The following is a 17,799-nucleotide window of genomic DNA, read 5'->3' on the forward strand; positions in this document are numbered from 1 at the left end:
ATTCACTGTACATTTGGGAGATAGCAAACTATGCCACAACTCAGTTAGTAGGTTTTGAGAATCATAACTGTGAGACTAAATATGAATTCAGAAAATACTAAGAGTTTGCATTTCTCTAAGTACGGTAAAAGAAGACAGAATTAGTCAAACAATCTGCTCTTCATGCTACATACAAAAACATCTCTAGTGCTATTTACTTAGTAAATATTACAAGTCAAGATAACCAGCTGTAAATCTGAGTACAATGCTGATGCACTTTGCAGTTCAGAACACAGATTCCTCTGTCATCAGCCCATCTCCTTACCTTCTTGTGTTTGTAATAGTGTAGATAGCCATTATGCTTCAGCACAAACCATCTCTTCCTCCATCCCTTCAGTATTGCTGATTGTGTTCGTTTGTGCAAATATCCTCGGCACGTAGGCCTGGGAGTGTTAGGGTAACGGCTTATATCTGATCCCACCACCATAGTTAGAATATCAGGGCCTAAAATGAAAAAACATGAAAAAATGTGAAAACACAGTTAAAAACTATAATCCAGTCTGTTTGAATGGCCCATAAGGGATACAGAGCAGAAAGGAATATTATACCTCTTACCCTTCTTCTCCTGGTGTACCTTCTAGGAGAAGCAAGGAGCAAAACAACCTATGAAGGAAATTAAATCATTCCAATATTCCATTTTCTTTTTGTAGAAATTCAGGAATTAAACTCATCTTGTCTAGAGGACCAGCAATGGAAACAGCTATTCAAAGACACTTCCAGAAATGGTTTTTGTGCTATACCTTTGCAAGTTGCAGCTTAGGCACTTGCATATTTTATTAGTTCAGAGAAATGGCTGGATTTCATTATCCAACTGTGTGGGCATAATTTGGAGTTTATTAAAAAATTACTGATGATCTGAGAATTCTTGAATATTCTTACTCTTCAGTGTCCTGGTGTCCTTTTCTGCTATCTGTGCACCTCTGTGAGGAGGCTAGCTGTTGGAGATTAACTTGTGCTAATCTGTTCACTTATCAGCTGGAAAAGGTAAGTACTCAAGAGAGATGATAGGTCACATAGTAATCTGAAAATGTGGTACTGTTATCAGCAGTGTGGTATCGTTTTATAATATTAGCAGATACTATCAGCACATCTATGGCTTTGACCCTATGGACCTGAAATTCTGACTGTATCAGATATTACTTCACAGCATGCTGTGATGCCTTAAAAAGGTTTGAGAACAGTGACTATGACATATTTTCATTTGTCAAATGTTTGCCGGACTTATCTTCTGGGGACATTTGGCTTTGGAAATGCTGCATGTGTGCCAAGATTCAGGGCAGGGGATGTTCTCTTGAAGGAGTTAAAAATACCATGTAATTAGAGATTTATCTACTGAAAGACTTGACAGGTTCTTCTTAAATGTAACAGTGTGAATGGCACTTCTAGAATTAAAGAACTGGGTATGTGTCAAGATAAATTTGTCCCTGTCTTGTAAAAGCATTTTAACGTATTGAATTTCCCAAGAGCCCTTGTCAACACCATATCTGGGATAAATAAAAAGAAGATAGTAGATTGACTTTCAAACATGAGTATCTCTGGGCTTTGTCACCAGGGCTTGAAGAAGAATATGCAAGTTTAATATAACTGAAACTTTGTTTCTTTGATGCTCCAAAACAAACAAAAAAAATGAAATAACTTCTTTGCATCCCTGACTGATTACAGGTCTAGGTGACACTAAAATACAAGTGAACCAAGCTGTGAGTTCTCTCCATGAGGAAGCATAAGGCTTAAATAGGGTACCGGTATCTCTGCAGTCATTTTCAGAACTTTCTCAGTCACCTTCTCTAAGGCAGGAGAACTGAAAACATTACTACCAAATGCACTCTTTGGGGAATATTTTGTCAATACGCCTATCTTCTGTTGTATTCCTTGCAAGATCTAGATAAAAAAGAGACCTAGATAATGTAATTCACAATGTTCCTAAACTCACCTTTCCTTGCCAGATTGGCAGCTTCTGAATGTGGCATGCTAGTGACATCAGTTCCATTGACTGCTATCAGAATATCCCCAACCTGGAGCCCTGCTTCTTCAGCTGCGCTGTCTGGAGTTAAAAAAAAAAAAAAAAAAAAAAAAAAAAAAAGTATTTTATTTAGACTTCTTATATGAAGCATGCAATCAGTCTTTTATAGCAAAACCATATGTGCAAGACCAGTCAATAATTATGCCTTGTGGTCCTTGCGACTTAACTTGGAGGTGAAGTAAGTTTTCCTGTGCAACATGCTAGTGGTCTGTAAATGAAAGCTCAGTATTTAGGCATGAATTCAGAACTATAAAATGACTGACAGAGGAGAGACGCCCTCTAAAAATTCCATTAGGACACAGATGCTTTTAGAGCCAAAAAGGCATTTCAGTATCTTAAGGGTTTGCTCTAAAGCAAGCAAAGATGTGATGCAATGTTCTGTGAAATCAGTGGAAAAAACATCCCTTATTCAAGTTAGCTTTGGATTTAAGACCAAGAAATAACCTAAGATTTCTTTCTGTGGTAAATATTCCTATATTTCTTCCTAAATATCCCCACTGTAATGTGAAGGAAAAGAAATACATATATATTGTTCCTTATCTATGTTGCTTTATTACTATCATCATTATTATTTGAGTGTATGTACCCTGTTGTGCAGTTAGATGTGATTGTTCAATGTCTTTCTGAGGATGCTTAGAAGTTGAAGGGAACAGATTAGTAAAAGCTCAGTAGGCACAAAGGAGCAGTAGGCACAAAGAGGCTGTGGTTCATGTGATACAAATAATTTTCAGATCAGACATTCTGGTTTCTGCTGGCATTGAGGACCTCATGCAAGACTTTATGGTCATTATCTTTAAAATATTATAAAAATATTCTTTAATATAAAAACAAAAAGGAATATAGATGCAATTTTTATGACTGTTTTAATGAAATGCGAGAAAACAAAAATGTACTAAAATTTGCCTGTAAATATGACCTTATTTTTCTTAAAAGCAGCCTCGTGTGAATACAAAACATGAAAATAAACTCAGTAGGAATGTTACACAACATGATTACCTGTTTTGCTATGTCTAATTTCAATTAGTAGTTTATAGGGTTGGGTTGGTAGGTATTAGGGCAAATACTTCATTCATGACACATGATGTACTTTTGTTTAAGTACCTAGTTTTCTCCCATTCTATTTTGAAAGGTCTCTTCTGAGGCTGTAGTTTTTGATTTAAAAGGACTTACACAACCTGTATGTTTATTATATGGAAGTCAGCCAAAACGTTTAATGCTAGAGAGACTTAAATTCCAAGCAGTCAGATATAATAGCTCATTGTCCAAGCACACATTGTCATAGTTGTGTTATTTAGATGAATGCTGGTTGACCTCAGAAATTTTCTTTTTTTTTTTTATAATAATCAGCAACAAATGATAATGATCTTTAACCTTTTTACTAGAAGTTATATTCTAATAAGATAAGTGAATGGCTTTTTTCCTTCAAAATTACTTTTTCAGCCTCTTAGTCTCAAAGACTATAAATTAAAATAATTCAAAAAAATTATACTGGAGTAAAATTATATGCTTGTTTCAGGATAAAGATTACATAGTCACTATTTAATCTCAGTAGGTCTTTTGCATAGTATTCTGAAGGCAAAGATTTTTTTTCAGATCTACATTTTTGGCAAGACTTCAACTGATATTGGAAATTATTCATCACAGTCATACAGACAAACAGAATCATCTCTAAGATATGCTGGCAAAATCCTGTTCATTTTCATGTAGCTTATAGTAAAGGATTAAGAGATTCCTATTAAAAAAATAGACACAACTGTATGGAAAGTAAATAATCCCTTTCTAAGCTTCCTTTTTCTTTCCTTCCTTCTTTTTTTTTTTTTCTTTTTTTTCTTTTTTTTTCTTTTTTTTTTTCTTTTTAATTTTTATTGATTTGTTCTTCACGAGTTTCTCTCCTGAAGATTTAATTTTTTGTATTTAATAAGTGGATAATACAAGTCTTAAAGATCGCAAAGTGTTAGTTACACATTGACCTTTCCAGATGTCTTTTTTTTTCTCTCTCTATATGTAGTTCCCTTGCTTACACTTTGACTTCTCTGATTTTCTCTACTGAAATTTAATAGCCCAGGATTAAGTTTTTACATGCTCGTCTAATGTGTTCATAGGCCTCTGATGTTCTACCATCACGGACAGGAGGCTGGGCAGCAAGTGAAGTAGCAGAGCTGTAAATAGATTTCTGACTTCCTAGAGGGGTCTTTTGGTAGTAGAAATTCTCAGAATCTCCTATGTTTTTCACTCCTTCTCTACAATACACTATCTATCCTTGCATACTCTTATCCATCCTGAGGTACACAGAGCACCAGAGCAAACAACACTCCCAAGTGAATCAAGGGTATAGCAGCAATATGAGGCCTTGCCTTTCATTCTCACTGCTGTTACAGATGGGAGCAACATTTAGTTTTCTTTCTAAATTGCCATCACACACAGAGCTGAAGATTTCAGAGATCTTGCAGTGGTGAGTTCCAAGATCTCAGTCTGGAGCGTAACTGCCAATATCATGTTCTGTGTCATACCGATCTAGGGATATTTGTCTTTGTTAAAATTCATCTGCCACTTTTTTGTGTTCACTCAGTTTTCTGACCTTTCTGGAGTTTGTCACCACAACCTGACAATAGTACAAAGCGTTGTATGCCACCTTGTCTGGGTTTGTAGATGGCTTATTTGAAACCCATCCAAGCATAAATGTCTGCAGCTAATGACACTTTTGAAAGTGTTAGGAGTGTTACTACATCCCGTGTTTCAAGATGTCAGCCCCAAGACTGGGTCTTGAGAGAGGTTAGTTGCTAACACTTGTATGAGTTATAAGCTGGCATTGAATGTCAACAAACAGTGCAGTCCTATTTGCCTGCAGACATGCTGAGTCTCTAAGATCATGACCTGTTCAAGTATGTTGTATTAAGCACCTCACATCCACCAAACATGGAAATGACTTACATACATATATACAATATGTTATACAATATATGCTTTCATTTGTGCATACTGTAATATTCTAATATTATATCATTAGAAATCATATATTCATTTTGGACAATTTTGTAGAAGAATTTAATTGGTGTAAGCACAACTTACTTGTGTCAACTTCAGTCACAAGAATAGGCTTTGAGAACTGGATCCGGAATCCCCAAGGGTAGTTTCCAGTTCCTTTAGCAATCTTCACCGTTCTTTCACGAACTGAATTGGAAAAAGAGATGCCTTTTTCTCTGCAAATCAAGTTCAATTTAAATACCAAAAGCCTATTTTTAAACCTTGTAATCTATGAGCACTAAAAGTTACTGACTCTGGAGGTGGTTTGAATGGCTTGGCATCACTCCTAGCTGTTTGGTACTGCTCCTCTGCCAGTCCTTACTTCCCTCACACCATGATGGATAGAATATAATTCAACTTAAGGCAAAGACAAACAGCACAGACAAAACCTGCTTTCATCAGAAGTGTAAGTTATGTGGCTGGACTTTGAACTCAGGATTCAGAGAAACTATCACATGTTCCACTCTACTGACCACAATTTGGGAGAGAAAAATACTCTTGATCTTTGTTAAATGAATGTGTCATACTACTAAGATGCCAATAGAAAGTAATTCAACATTTGAAAATTGAAGGAAAATGTCCCGGTGTCCCACAGAATTATTCACAATATCTGTTTGCATGAATAGGTTTAAATCACAAAAACTTTTCTTTCCGAATTGTTTGAAAATTTGACAGAAAACAGATTTTATTACCATTACATACTTCTACACTTACCTTGTAGCAAGAGATGATGTTTAGTTTTTGACTTATTACCAGTATCAAATTTGTCAAGTAATTCTGAAATTTTGCAAGACAGTATTTAAATAAGAACAACTATTTAGTTCTGTATCCCCTTCCAGTTTCTTGTGTTCCTCTAGTTCCTGTCTTCCTTGTAAGCATCCAACATCCAGCTGTTATTCTCACATTAACCTTAGAGAGCACAAATCACATCAACTTTTACAACATTCATTACCCATTGGTTTAGGCAACTTACTTGCCACTGGCCTAGGTCTTTTGCTGAGACATCTAGGGCTATTATCTGGGGACACATCATCTCCTCTGAAAACCCATGCAGCAGAATGAAAGTTTTCTGTATAAAAACCTCTGTCATCATTTTCAGAATGTAGTCCCAGATCTACTGACCGAGCATCCTCTGAATTCACTGTCATGAGTATGAGACAAATAAAAGTAATGTTAGTAATCAAAATGCATAAAGAATGAAATACCTTGGTCAAAAAGCAATCAAGAAGTATGATGAGATTCTGCATTTCTAATGCCTTTGGTTAGTTACACAATTTTTCTGACATTAAAGGAGCAGCACAGATATCAGACTATAGAAGTATTGGATATTATTTTGTATTGAACTTGATGACCAAGGGCAAATGATATCAACAGGAGCTGCAGCTGCACAAAGGGAATCTGCATTTAGCTCACTTCCTAGGCTTTTTTATTCGTTCCATTTGATTGTGAAACTAAACAAGATTATTATTATTATTATTATTTTCTGGAATTTAATATAAGTTCAGTGCATATGGGAAGACAAGAAGCTAAAAAGTTGTTGGTGATTTGGGTAAGCATTACTTCATTTGTTGTTTTCTTAACCTTAACACTCCCAGATGTATTTAGCTTTATGAAAAAGGAGGTGGGGAAAAATGAGTCTTTTTTTTTTTTTCTTCAGTCTTGTCCTTGGCTGCTGAACATTTATCTGAAGTTATGCACATTGTCGTATTTTCAGTTTAACCGGAGAAAAGAGCTGAATATTGATATAAGAACTTCCCAAGCATCCCAGGAATTGGAATTGGAAGACTAAAAGCAGACAGTGAAAAATATAAAATATCGGAGACTACACTAATAGATAAGCAGAAAAAAAGCTTTAGTATAAATTGCTGGAGATGAAAACAAATCATAGTCTTTTCTGTACAAATGCCTGGTATAATGCATCTAGATTTAAATATGATCTCTGTTTGCTTTGTTTATTTTTTATTTTTTTCTGTTTGCTTTATTTATTATTTTATATGACCATTAAGTGAGAGGACAAGGGGGAATGGTTTTAAACTAAAAGAGGGGAGATTTAGACTAGATTTTAGGAGGAAATTCTTTACTCATAAGGTGGTGAGGCATGGACACGAAGAAGCTGTGGATTCCCCACCACGGGAGGTGTTCAGGACCAGGTTGGATGTTGCTCTGCACAACATAATCTAGTGAATGGGAATTGTATTATGACATTTAAGGTCCCTTCCGACCCAAGACATTCTTTGACTTTAAGATTCTATGAGTGACTTATGTGTGTCCAGTTTGCCCTAGTGATCTCTGACCGGATCCTCTTCCACAGAAGCTGTACCTTCATTGCTGCCTTTTCCCCACGTCACTCATTTTGTTTTGGACCCTTATTAACCCTAGTCTTTATGCCACCTACATAGTTACTAAAGCCCTTCTTGTTGTCTTTAATGACTCTGATCATTTTAAATTCTGTTTGGGCTATGGCTTTCCTAACTTCATCCCCAGATGCTCTGTAGTCCTCTCAGGTCAATTATCATTACTTTCATCTTCTGTATGATTTTGTGTTTGAATTTGGCACAGAAGATCCTTGATCATTCATACAGGCTTCCCAGCAGTTTTGCCTGACTTCCATTGCAATGGGTGTTTACTGAACTTGGAGATGGTTCTTGAAAATTCAAAATGTTTTGTTGGTCTCCTTTTGACCCCCAGGTATTTATCCCTAAGAATTTTTCCAAGAAGTTCTCCGAAGCCAAATTCTTTTCTCCTGAAGTCCTGGGTTGTAATCTTGCTTTTCAACCTACTTCCTGCCCTCAGGATCCTCAACCAGCACCTCACTGTCACTGCTGAGAAAGGTGCCTTTGACCTTCATGTTCACAACAGTCCCTTCATTGTGGTAGTATGAGGTCCAGCAGAGCACCTGTTTTCATTGTCCTTTCTGTCACTTTGAGGAGTAAGTTGTCTTCGATACACTCCAAGAATTTCCTGGATTGCTTATGTCCTGCTGTATTGCTTCTCCAACAGATATTGGAGTAGTTGAAGTTACCCATGACAACCAGGTCTGCAAATGTCGGGCTGCTTCTTCTATATGTCTGTCAAGGGCCTCATCCACTTCTTCTTTCTGCTGAGGTAGCTTGTAGCAGACACCCAGTATATTGCAACCTCTCTAACCCTAACCCTTGAATGCTCAGCTTGGTCCTCATCAGCTTCAGGGCATGGCTCCAGCGCACTAGCTGCTGTCTTAAAGAAACGACATTTCATCCTCCTCATCTTCTGAGCATGTTGTCCTCAAAAAGCCTGAATCCTTCCATTGCATTACTTTGCTCATAAGTGCCAACACACCACATCTCCAAGACCCCGAAAAGATCACAGCCTTGCAGCTGCATACAGGTCCTAATTCATCTTACTGCACATAAGTGTACAGGCATTTAGGAGAGGCACTTCAGCACACTGAATTCCTAGACAAACCTTTGGGGATTTCTTCATAATGATGCCTTGTGAAAACTGTCTGAATAGCCATATTCGGTGGTTAGTGATCAGTGGATCAAAACCTAGTTGGAGGCTGGAAACCAGTGGTGTACCTTAGGGGTCAATATTGGGTCCTCTCCTGCTCAGCATCTTCACTAATGCTCTGGATGTTTGATTAGATGACAATAAACTGGGAGAAGCTGCTGATATATCAGAGACTCATACTGCCATTCAGAGAGGCTTGGACAGGCTGGAAAAATGGGCTGATAGGAATTCTATGAAGTTCAACAAGGAGAATATCAAACAAGTCTTTGCAGCAAAGAAGGCCATTGTTATCCTGACCTGCCAGAGGCAAAGTATTGCCTGCAGGTCAGTCCTCCCTATTCAGCACATGAGATCACATCTGGAGTGCTGTGTCTAGTTCTGGACTCTTCAGTACAAAAGAGACCTCGACATACTGTAGAAAGTCCAGAAAAGGACCACAAAAATGGTTAAGGGGTTGGAGCATCTCCTCTGTGTATAAAGAGAGAACCAGAACTTCTTTAGCCTAGTGAAGAGAAGGCTTATGGGGATCTCAACGATGTCTATGAATACATGAATAGAAGGTGCATTGCAAAGGGAACAAAGTGAAGCTTTCTTCAGTGGTGGCCACTGGCAGGGAAAAAAAAAAAGAAAAAAAAGCCATGGGCACAAACTGAAACACAGAAAATTCCCGCTGAACATTAGGAAACACTTTTTTTAATGTGACAGGAACGGCACTGTCACAGGTTGCCCAGATAGGTTGTGAAGTTTCATCCTTGGAGACCTTCAAAAACCATGTGGACCTGATCCTGGGCAACCCACTATGGGTGACCTGTTTGAGTGGGGATCTTGACCAAATGTCTCTGGAAGCCCATGCTAACCTCAACTGTTCTGCTATTTCCTCATTAAGAGTAAACATTCTAGCATTGCGTATTTCTACTGGAAAGTATATCTTTCTCCATCTGTGAAAAGTACTTCTTATGTTAGCGATAAAAACAAATGAGGATGTAAACACAATGTTACAAATAGGAACATGCGTTCTCTTAGAATGTTGCAACCTTTATTTGGGAACGCCAAAGGCATGAAAAGTAAATTAATTAAGCAGTTTATCTTCAAAATCCCTTACCATATCAGTTAAACTGCTGAATTTGGTATAAGTTCAAGCATAAAGTGAGGTGACATTTTTCTTAATGAAACAGTTGTGGGACTGTTAAGTCCCAGTTGCTGGGTATAAAGGGACAATCCAGGCAGCAAATTTGAAGACAAAAAGAAGACCGGGTGGGTATCTTAGGAAGGACTCCCAGCTCACCATGGCTTTAACATAAGCAAATTAGGCAACAAGGTTTTGACTTTTGTTGCACCCCAGAAGCAATTGATTTTTCAGGTCTGGAGCTTGTCCAGTGGTTTATTACACATGGACAGGGATATACTATCTATCTATCTATCTATCTATTTATTTATTTATTTATTTATCTATCTATTTATTTATTTTTCTCTCAACCAGCCTATGAAGTGAGAAGGAAGGTACTAACTCCTATAGTGAGAAATGCTTCATCTGTATAAAATACACTCTCTTAAGAAAATAACTAAGACAGAAACTCAAGTTGAATGAATAGAAGATTCGTTTTCTTGGCTGAAAGCCCTGACAGCATCAATCGCACAAAGGAAAACGAATACAACTGTAAGACTAAAACACTTACTTGATCCTTCAGTGATAGTGCTGTTTATGGAGCTTCCTCCAGTTGAACTGCATTTTTTGCTGTCTTTGAACTGTTTCCGTCTCCTGGCCCACTGATCTATTGCTTCTTCCTGGGAGCTATCGCTGGCTCTGGTGTCTTTCAGCACAGGTAGCTTTCTGTTTTTATTCATTTCTGATTTCAAATCTAAATTATAGTCAGACATCTTTAATTTGGAATGCATAACACAACTTTCAGAATATACTTCAGCAACTGTATTTTTGTAATTTTTGTTTTGTAGATATAAGAATAGTTTCTTTGCTAACACAGAAATTAAAACAACAAATAATACTAAAAATACTTAAAAACTGTATTTTTTAAACTTACTGAGGTATAAATGCAGAGTAAAGTGCATTTGATTACCATGTACTTTTACTTGCAGTTAAATGCCTGTGCAACAACTTGTGTGGCATTTTTATGCAAAAGCAGGTCAGTTGTTCATAGATTTTAATTACAAGTTCTTGATATTTTTGAAGATACTTGCAAGTCGAATGTATATTAAAGGAGAACCAGTATTTTTGTTTCAGGTGTCTTTCTAAGTAGGGCACTAAAACTCTTACTCTATTATTATTTCAACTGTAATAATAATTATTATATCAACTAAAATAATTATTATTTCAACCGAAATAACAATTGAAAAACATCTTTGTGTGGAATTCCCCCCTGAAAATGTGCCTGTGTCTACTGATAAAGGTAGATAGGGTTGTACTAAAAAGAGGCACTAAAAATGCTTCCTTGGAAATAAATGAGTGGCTTGGTAGCATTCTTGTCTTTTTTTGTGTCTTTTTGTCTAGAACTGTTTAGTCTGGAGAAGAGGAGGCTCAGGGGAAACCACATTGCACTGCACAACTTCCTGAAGGGAGGTTGGTATGAGGAGGGGTTTGGCCTCTTCTCAAAGGTGACAAACAGGACCTGAGGAAAAGGCCACAAGTTGTACCAGAAGAGGTTTAGATTAGATGTAAGGAAAAACCTTTTCTCTCAGAAAGTGAACCGGCACTGGAATGGCTGCCCAGGGAGGTGGCAGAGTCACTGTCCCTGGCAATGTTCAAGAGGCATCTGGATGAGGAGCTATGAGAAATGGTTTAGTGGCTCATGGTAGCAAAGGTAATAGGAGGACGGTTGGACTAGATGATCTTGTAGGTACTTTCCAACCTTGTGATTCTATGTTTCTATGATATATTTTCTCATTTAAGGTATGAATTCCACATCACTGCTAAGAATAACATTGATGGAAAGTCAGAGTTTGACCAGACCAAAAAGGGGATGAAATTACAGGTTCTAGGTGGCACAGAACAGATAAGGTGATAGCTAACAGAGAGTGAACACTTAGATAATTCTTAGCAAGGGGCAAAAGAAAAGAGGAAACTACAAAAGAGGGAACTACACCTTAAGGCAGTGTTTAACCACTGAGGTCTTTTGAGCATGCAGGCTTTTTCAGCATCTTTCTATAACTTGTATTAAAATACATTCTATTTATTTATTTTACTTATTCCCCCTCATTCCCTACCCTCACTCCCCCCCCTTTTTTTTAAAACTCTCGAAACAAGATTCCTCCCATGATAAAGAAGTACATATTTTCCAACAGCAAAAGACTCCTAATCTGATTGAAACAATCCCTTCTACAGAAGGGACATTATATTTGCAAATAACTTCATTAATATAAAAAAGACAAAGAATGATTAAGGGGTTAGAATGATAGTTCAAATACACACAGATGAAACTGTGAGTATATACATATTCAAGGATACAGATGTAATGCAGAGTGCAATGTACCTGTATGGCTTTATATTTTTATTATTCACAGCACTCCTAAATGACCTGTTATGGATGTAGGTGGGTGGATTGCAGAAGGGAAGACAAGAAGTTTTATGAAAGTCTAATTTTTTTGAAAAAAGATCTTATTTCATATGCAGTTTTCCTTGCTATGTAAAGATAGAAAGGGAGATGAAATGATATACTATAGTCTTTTTATGTCACATAAAGTTTCAGTCAGAATCAAGACCAAGATCTACTTAAAATTCAATATTAGCCTAGACCATACAGATTCTAGAAATAGGTTTATGTGATTACAAAATACGGACTAGAGCTGTGATATACACGACATGGCAGCTCTCAAACCCCACATCCTGTTTGCTAGGTGCAATAAATGGTCAACTGTTTAACATAGGAATCCTACTTTTTGAGTCCTAACATTTTCTTTAATCTTTTACTTTAAATTATTTGGCTCCAAAAGAAGGCTCCTGGGACCCTCGGTATACAAAGTATAACCAAATAGTTAGGAATTATTTAGGTATAAGTTAGGTATTATCTTTTTTATAAGGTAATAATATACTTTCATTTGTCAAAACAGACATCACCAAAGCACTAAGATATCTACGCAGAAGGTGTGTAAGGGACATTAACTGTAAAAGTCTTAAAGCACCTACCTTTCTGACTAATCTGTTTTACTGATGATGGGGGGAAATCTGTATTCTGATGAACTTCTTTCATTTCAATATTTTTCTCAACTTCATCAGAGCTGGATTTGACTAACTGAGGTAGGTGATGTGCTCCAGCATCTGTTTTTATGCTATCATCAGGTGACCACTTGCTGCAAACATTCTCTGTTCCTTCCTTGATGTATGAATGTTCTGTGAAAATTTCTTTACTTTCTGTATATGTTGAAGAGGTAGATAACAGGGCAGTCTGGGCTGAATCATTATGGCAACTGGCTTCAACATGGGTATCCCCAGATACATCTTGTATTTCAGAAAAGCTTTCTAATTCATTATCTATGTTGTGCTCCTTGAGATCCAATATCAAGTGTGAAAGCATAGATTTCTCTTGCACGCTACAGGAAAGATTAGGCTCTTTTTTTACTGCAGAGCCAAAGGGATCAGGTACCAATTTATTGTCACCTTGGACAATGATTCGCCTTTCTAGTTCTCCAGTTATTACAGTCATTACTGATCCTCTTCTTTTCCTTACAACTTCAGTCTCTGCAGGGAGTGGCTTAACATTTTGCTGTATGGCTGAAAGCTGGTTTGGGATGCACTCTATAGAAGCATAATTAGACCTTTCCTTGTCACTAATAAATTCTTCCGAAGGGGTTTTAGAGGGTGGAAAGACCTGTATGAGCTGAGCTTTATTCTGCAAATCTACATTCTTTTCTAGATGGTGCTCTGGTGTTTCTTCATCTAAAGTATCTTCGCTAGACTCACTATCTTCCTCCCATATGGCTAGATTTCTCAGAGGCTCAGCATTCTCAGTTTCTTTTTTCTCATTTATGATTTCAAGGGAATGAAGATTCTCCATTACTTTTTGTCCTGTTTCCTCACTTTGCTCCACATAGTCTGCATAGTCATTCAGTAAACAAGTGTCATCTAGACTTCCATCAGGTTCAGATGGATAAACGGTAACATTATGATCAAATGAAGTGAAAGCATACTGATATGAAGACTTAAGAGCTTTCAAACTTCTTAGTGATGAGGTCATGTCAGGACATTTAGAAAGTTCTGTACAGCTGGCATGAACAAGTGAGTTCTTGAAACAGATATCCGCTTTGGTCTCCTTAGGCAGCACTTTTAAGGATAAGGATGGCAACGAATAAAAGCCAGAATCCCTCCTAGGATGAACTGGTGATGCTACATCAAGGGTGGTATCTGGGAAAGACTTTCTTCTTGCTGGTTTTTGACCTGTGTCATTGCACTTGTTAATGTTATTTCTTTCTTGACCTGCTGCACTGTTTCTGTTGATACATTCCTTCCCGACATTTGAATTATTCAAGGTATTACTAGCTACAAGACAGTTTGTATTATTCATTTTTGAAAAAAGTATTTTATCTTTTGAGAAATCCTCTTTTTCATTGTTGTGGCCTTCATTCTTGTTTTTGTTATGTTTGCAGAAATAATTTTCTCCCTCCCAAAATCTCAGGGCTGTGGAGAGGCTGTCAGACTCCTTTCTGTCATTTGCAGGGTATGAAGACACGCCCTCTGTGATAGTATCTAAATGCATTTTGTCACAATCAGCAAATTCTTTAGGTGGAGGGAGAAGTATATATCCATCCTGGAATGCAGTGTCTTCTTTTTCGTGAAGGTGAAAACATGACTCACAATCTGTATTACAAGGTGCCTTTTTTACAGAATAATCTGTTTCTTTCCAGTATGTATCTTCATGTTCCCTGTTGCAGGTTTTCCTTTGTGCTTGTTCACCAGGTTCGATGTTAACTTTTAGATTTTTCTTTCTGTTAGTATACTCCATTTTAATAGTCTTTCCTTCAATGTCCATTTTCAGGAAGGAATTCTTGTTGACAATAGTTTGAATTTTGTGTGCAGAGGATTCCTTATATTCCTCAATGTTTACTACTAAATGGTCAGCTGGTGGACTCTGATACTTTGGACAACTCGAACACTGGCTTTTCTGGTATTGTCTTTCATGACAGTGTTTACTGTTCTTTGAGCATTTCTTTTTCTCAGTCATGAAGTTTGTTCCAGAATCAAACAAAGAAACATTCTGAATTTCTACTTTCACATTAAAGGACCCATATTTTACCTCTGCATTAATTCTTCCAGTAGCCACGCTTGCAGACTCTGCAGAGTCTGGTTTGCCCCACACTGTAATCTTTCCCATCAATGAACCCTCTGATTCGCCAAAAGTTACTGTAGCTAGTATTTCATTTTGCTGAGGAGGGAACACTTGAGAAGTGCGATTCTTTTCCTTCTTTCCCTCTTTTTCGCTGTCTGAGGTGTTGTCAAGTTCTTTGTCTTCAGATGCATCTGTGCTACTCCGATTCTTCGTTTCATGATCTTTCCCATTTTCTTCAGAACCCTTTACTTCCAGTGCTTCAGGAAAGTGAGCCAGAGCCTCATCCACTTTATTTTCAATGTTTTCTACATTTCGTTGGCATTTACAAGTGACTGACAAATGTTCATCTAATTTAAGATGAAAATAAGAAAAAACATTTTCCCACAATTTGATAAACAGTATCACAAATTTATGAGATAGTTTTCATAGAAAATACTTCTTTTGTCCTTAAAGTGTAGTGCATTTTCCTCAACAGTGCTTTTTCAATCCACTATATTTTTTCTTTTATCTTACTTATTTAATCATGAAGTTACTTATTTAATATGAAGTAAAATAAACATAATAGGCCAGGTTAACTGAATCAAATTTGAATAAATTAATATATGAATACTCTTTTTTTCTCAGAAAGCTTCACACTTGTTAGCTGATAGGCATTCTATTTGCATTTAGAAAAACCTACCCCTTTTGTATCCATTATTCCTTTGAGTATTTACTTCATTCCCACGGACATGCTGGGACAATCAATATCCCATTGCATGCTTGCAGTTTGGGGTAAATTACACGGAACTTGACTTTTATAATCCTTTTACAGATGAGCAAACAAAGGGATTAATGAATCCTGTCACAGCCACATAGCACATCAGCAGTACGCTCCCAGGAGGTCTGAGCCACAGTGCCCTGTCTGAAGCAGAAAACACTGTTTCCTGGCAAGAGGTGTACCAGGCATTTCATAGCATTCATACAATTACATTAAATTCTGTCTTGCTTAGGCTTTTTTACTTTTTTTTTTTTTTTTTTTTTTTCCTTTAGAATAGGTCATGTTCATTATCATGTGTATTAGAAAATAATATTTTATAGTGACATCTGTTAAGAAGGATTAAATGAAGTAATTAAACTTAGGCAACACTGAGAGATGTACAGCAAGAATTATGAAAAATTTAGGCACTTCAACATGAGCATATCTGCAAAGACTACTTCAGATCACAGTTCTACTAAAATAAAGTATTTAGCCTCATCAAGACATTAGCTATATGTACCCAAGTTTGCATGTAAGTATTCCTAATTTGAGAAACATCTTTGGGCACAAAAATGGCTTTCTGCATTGATGAGTGTCTGGAGAAGAATCACCTACAATTCTGAAGTTTTTACTTCAAATCAAACATTTCTGTAAACTTACATTCTCTGGAATCAGAGCTCTTTCTGCCCTTGTAGCTTTTTCTTCTTTTTCTACTCATTTCTAAGACCTGAGGGCATCTGGGTTCCACTCTTCTGTGTGGGAGGGAAAACAGTGTACTGTGAGAAAGTTTCTCCAAAAATAATTTTGCTCTCTAACTCTCAGGCTCTCTGATTTGTTTTTTCTCCTGAATAAAAGATAAATAAATGCTAAAACATGTAATAACACAGCTAATTTTTACTCTTCCTTTCGAAGTAATATCTTAAAATGGCTGTTAAGCATCTTTGACGAGAAGATACCTGAGACACTATATACATCAAGTAAGATGTTGCTTAAAATTATTTGCAGGTGAAGAGCACTGCTGCCTATCTTACACTAGTTTCTTTCTGCAGTAGTCAATTTTACAGCTGCATGCACTACAGATAACTATTCTTTTTCTTAAAAAAAAAAAAAATTAAAAAAATAAATTAACATATGAATTTTTAAGAATGCTGAATGCACCTTACAGGGCAGGGTTATGTTTGGTAGAAGAAGTATTGATGGAATTCATTTTTGAGAAGAATAAAATGCATGACAGTATCCAGTGGGGAATAGATTTCAATTATAAGGCTTTGAGGATCAGGTTAGAATATTTGAAGATGTATGGAGAAGCTGAAACACTGAATAACATTGAAAAGAAATGAGAAACAGTAAAGGTGCTGGTATATTTAGGAACTATGGACCGATATCAGTGAGACTGTCTTTCTTGTCATAGTTGCATTGTATATTTTGTATGTTGTTGTGATGACAGCAAATCATGTAACATTGCAGAATATATCCTGGTCTGAGATTGTCACTGGCTCTGTTACTTTTCTTAAAGCTTTTAATGGAATGCAACAATTTGAAGGTAGATAGTGTTGGTTCTCTGCATGCCTGAACTGTGGGAAATGATTTGGTAACTTCCAAATCTTAACAACCTGACCATGTATCAGGGAAATCATGCAGCAGAAACAATCAGCCATAGGCCAAGGTTTCTCCTAGTGGCAGGACTGCAGATTTTGCTGTCAAAGATGCAAAACCAATGTAAACAAGATGACTGACAATGCTGTTTATTCTTGCTGTTGTACTTGTTATTAAGTAGGAGAAAATTATAATGTAAAGTGATTATTGGCATTGTTCATAATGAAAACTATTCTACTCTCAGTTGTTAACTCCTGTATTTATATATCACTAGGCTGTAGGTGCAGTGTGTTAAATTGTTATTGTCTTAAGATATTTTTCAAGTAAACACTGGAAAGAACCTCTAAGATTCCAATAATTTTATTGGCTCTAATATATTTCCAAAAGTAGGCTTTCTTGTTTAAGATTTGCTGCTTCAGAAAAGGGTGAGATACCAGCATTCTTTTCTACTCATGTCTTTTATCAGTATTTCCATGGCATTGCCTTTGTCTGTTCTTGCTTTTTTTCAGTCGACAGCTGAGATATGTTAACAGAATTAGGAAATCACTCTCAACCCTAGAAGTCCCATTGGCCTCAGAAAGGATAAATTAAATTCAGCAGGACTATGGGGCAAGACTCTG

General features: G+C 36.7%; 1 protein-coding gene across 1 annotated transcript in view; it reads right to left on the bottom strand.

Moving 5' to 3' along the window:
• The window catches only part of LOC146753823 (uncharacterized), a 35,874-nt gene extending 18,402 nt beyond the window's left edge, over nt 1–17,472 (bottom strand). Inside the window, exons 1-7 of the mRNA XM_085529516.1 lie at nt 16,244–17,472; nt 12,711–15,194; nt 10,249–10,431; nt 6,057–6,224; nt 5,129–5,230; nt 1,970–2,080; nt 305–483 (exon numbers count right to left, since the gene is read on the bottom strand). Of these exons, the coding sequence (XP_085385642.1) occupies nt 305–483; nt 1,970–2,080; nt 5,129–5,230; nt 6,057–6,224; nt 10,249–10,431; nt 12,711–15,194; nt 16,244–16,301 (3,285 nt within the window). The 5' untranslated portion in view covers nt 16,302–17,472. The remainder of the gene's footprint in view (nt 1–304; nt 484–1,969; nt 2,081–5,128; nt 5,231–6,056; nt 6,225–10,248; nt 10,432–12,710; nt 15,195–16,243) is intronic.
• Between the last annotated feature and the right edge of the window lie 327 nt (nt 17,473–17,799).

Source organism: Coturnix japonica, chromosome Z (assembly GCF_054131305.1).
Source record: "Coturnix japonica strain WE chromosome Z, WE-NBRP24, whole genome shotgun sequence".
NCBI classification, from domain to species: Eukaryota; Metazoa; Chordata; class Aves; order Galliformes; family Phasianidae; genus Coturnix; species Coturnix japonica.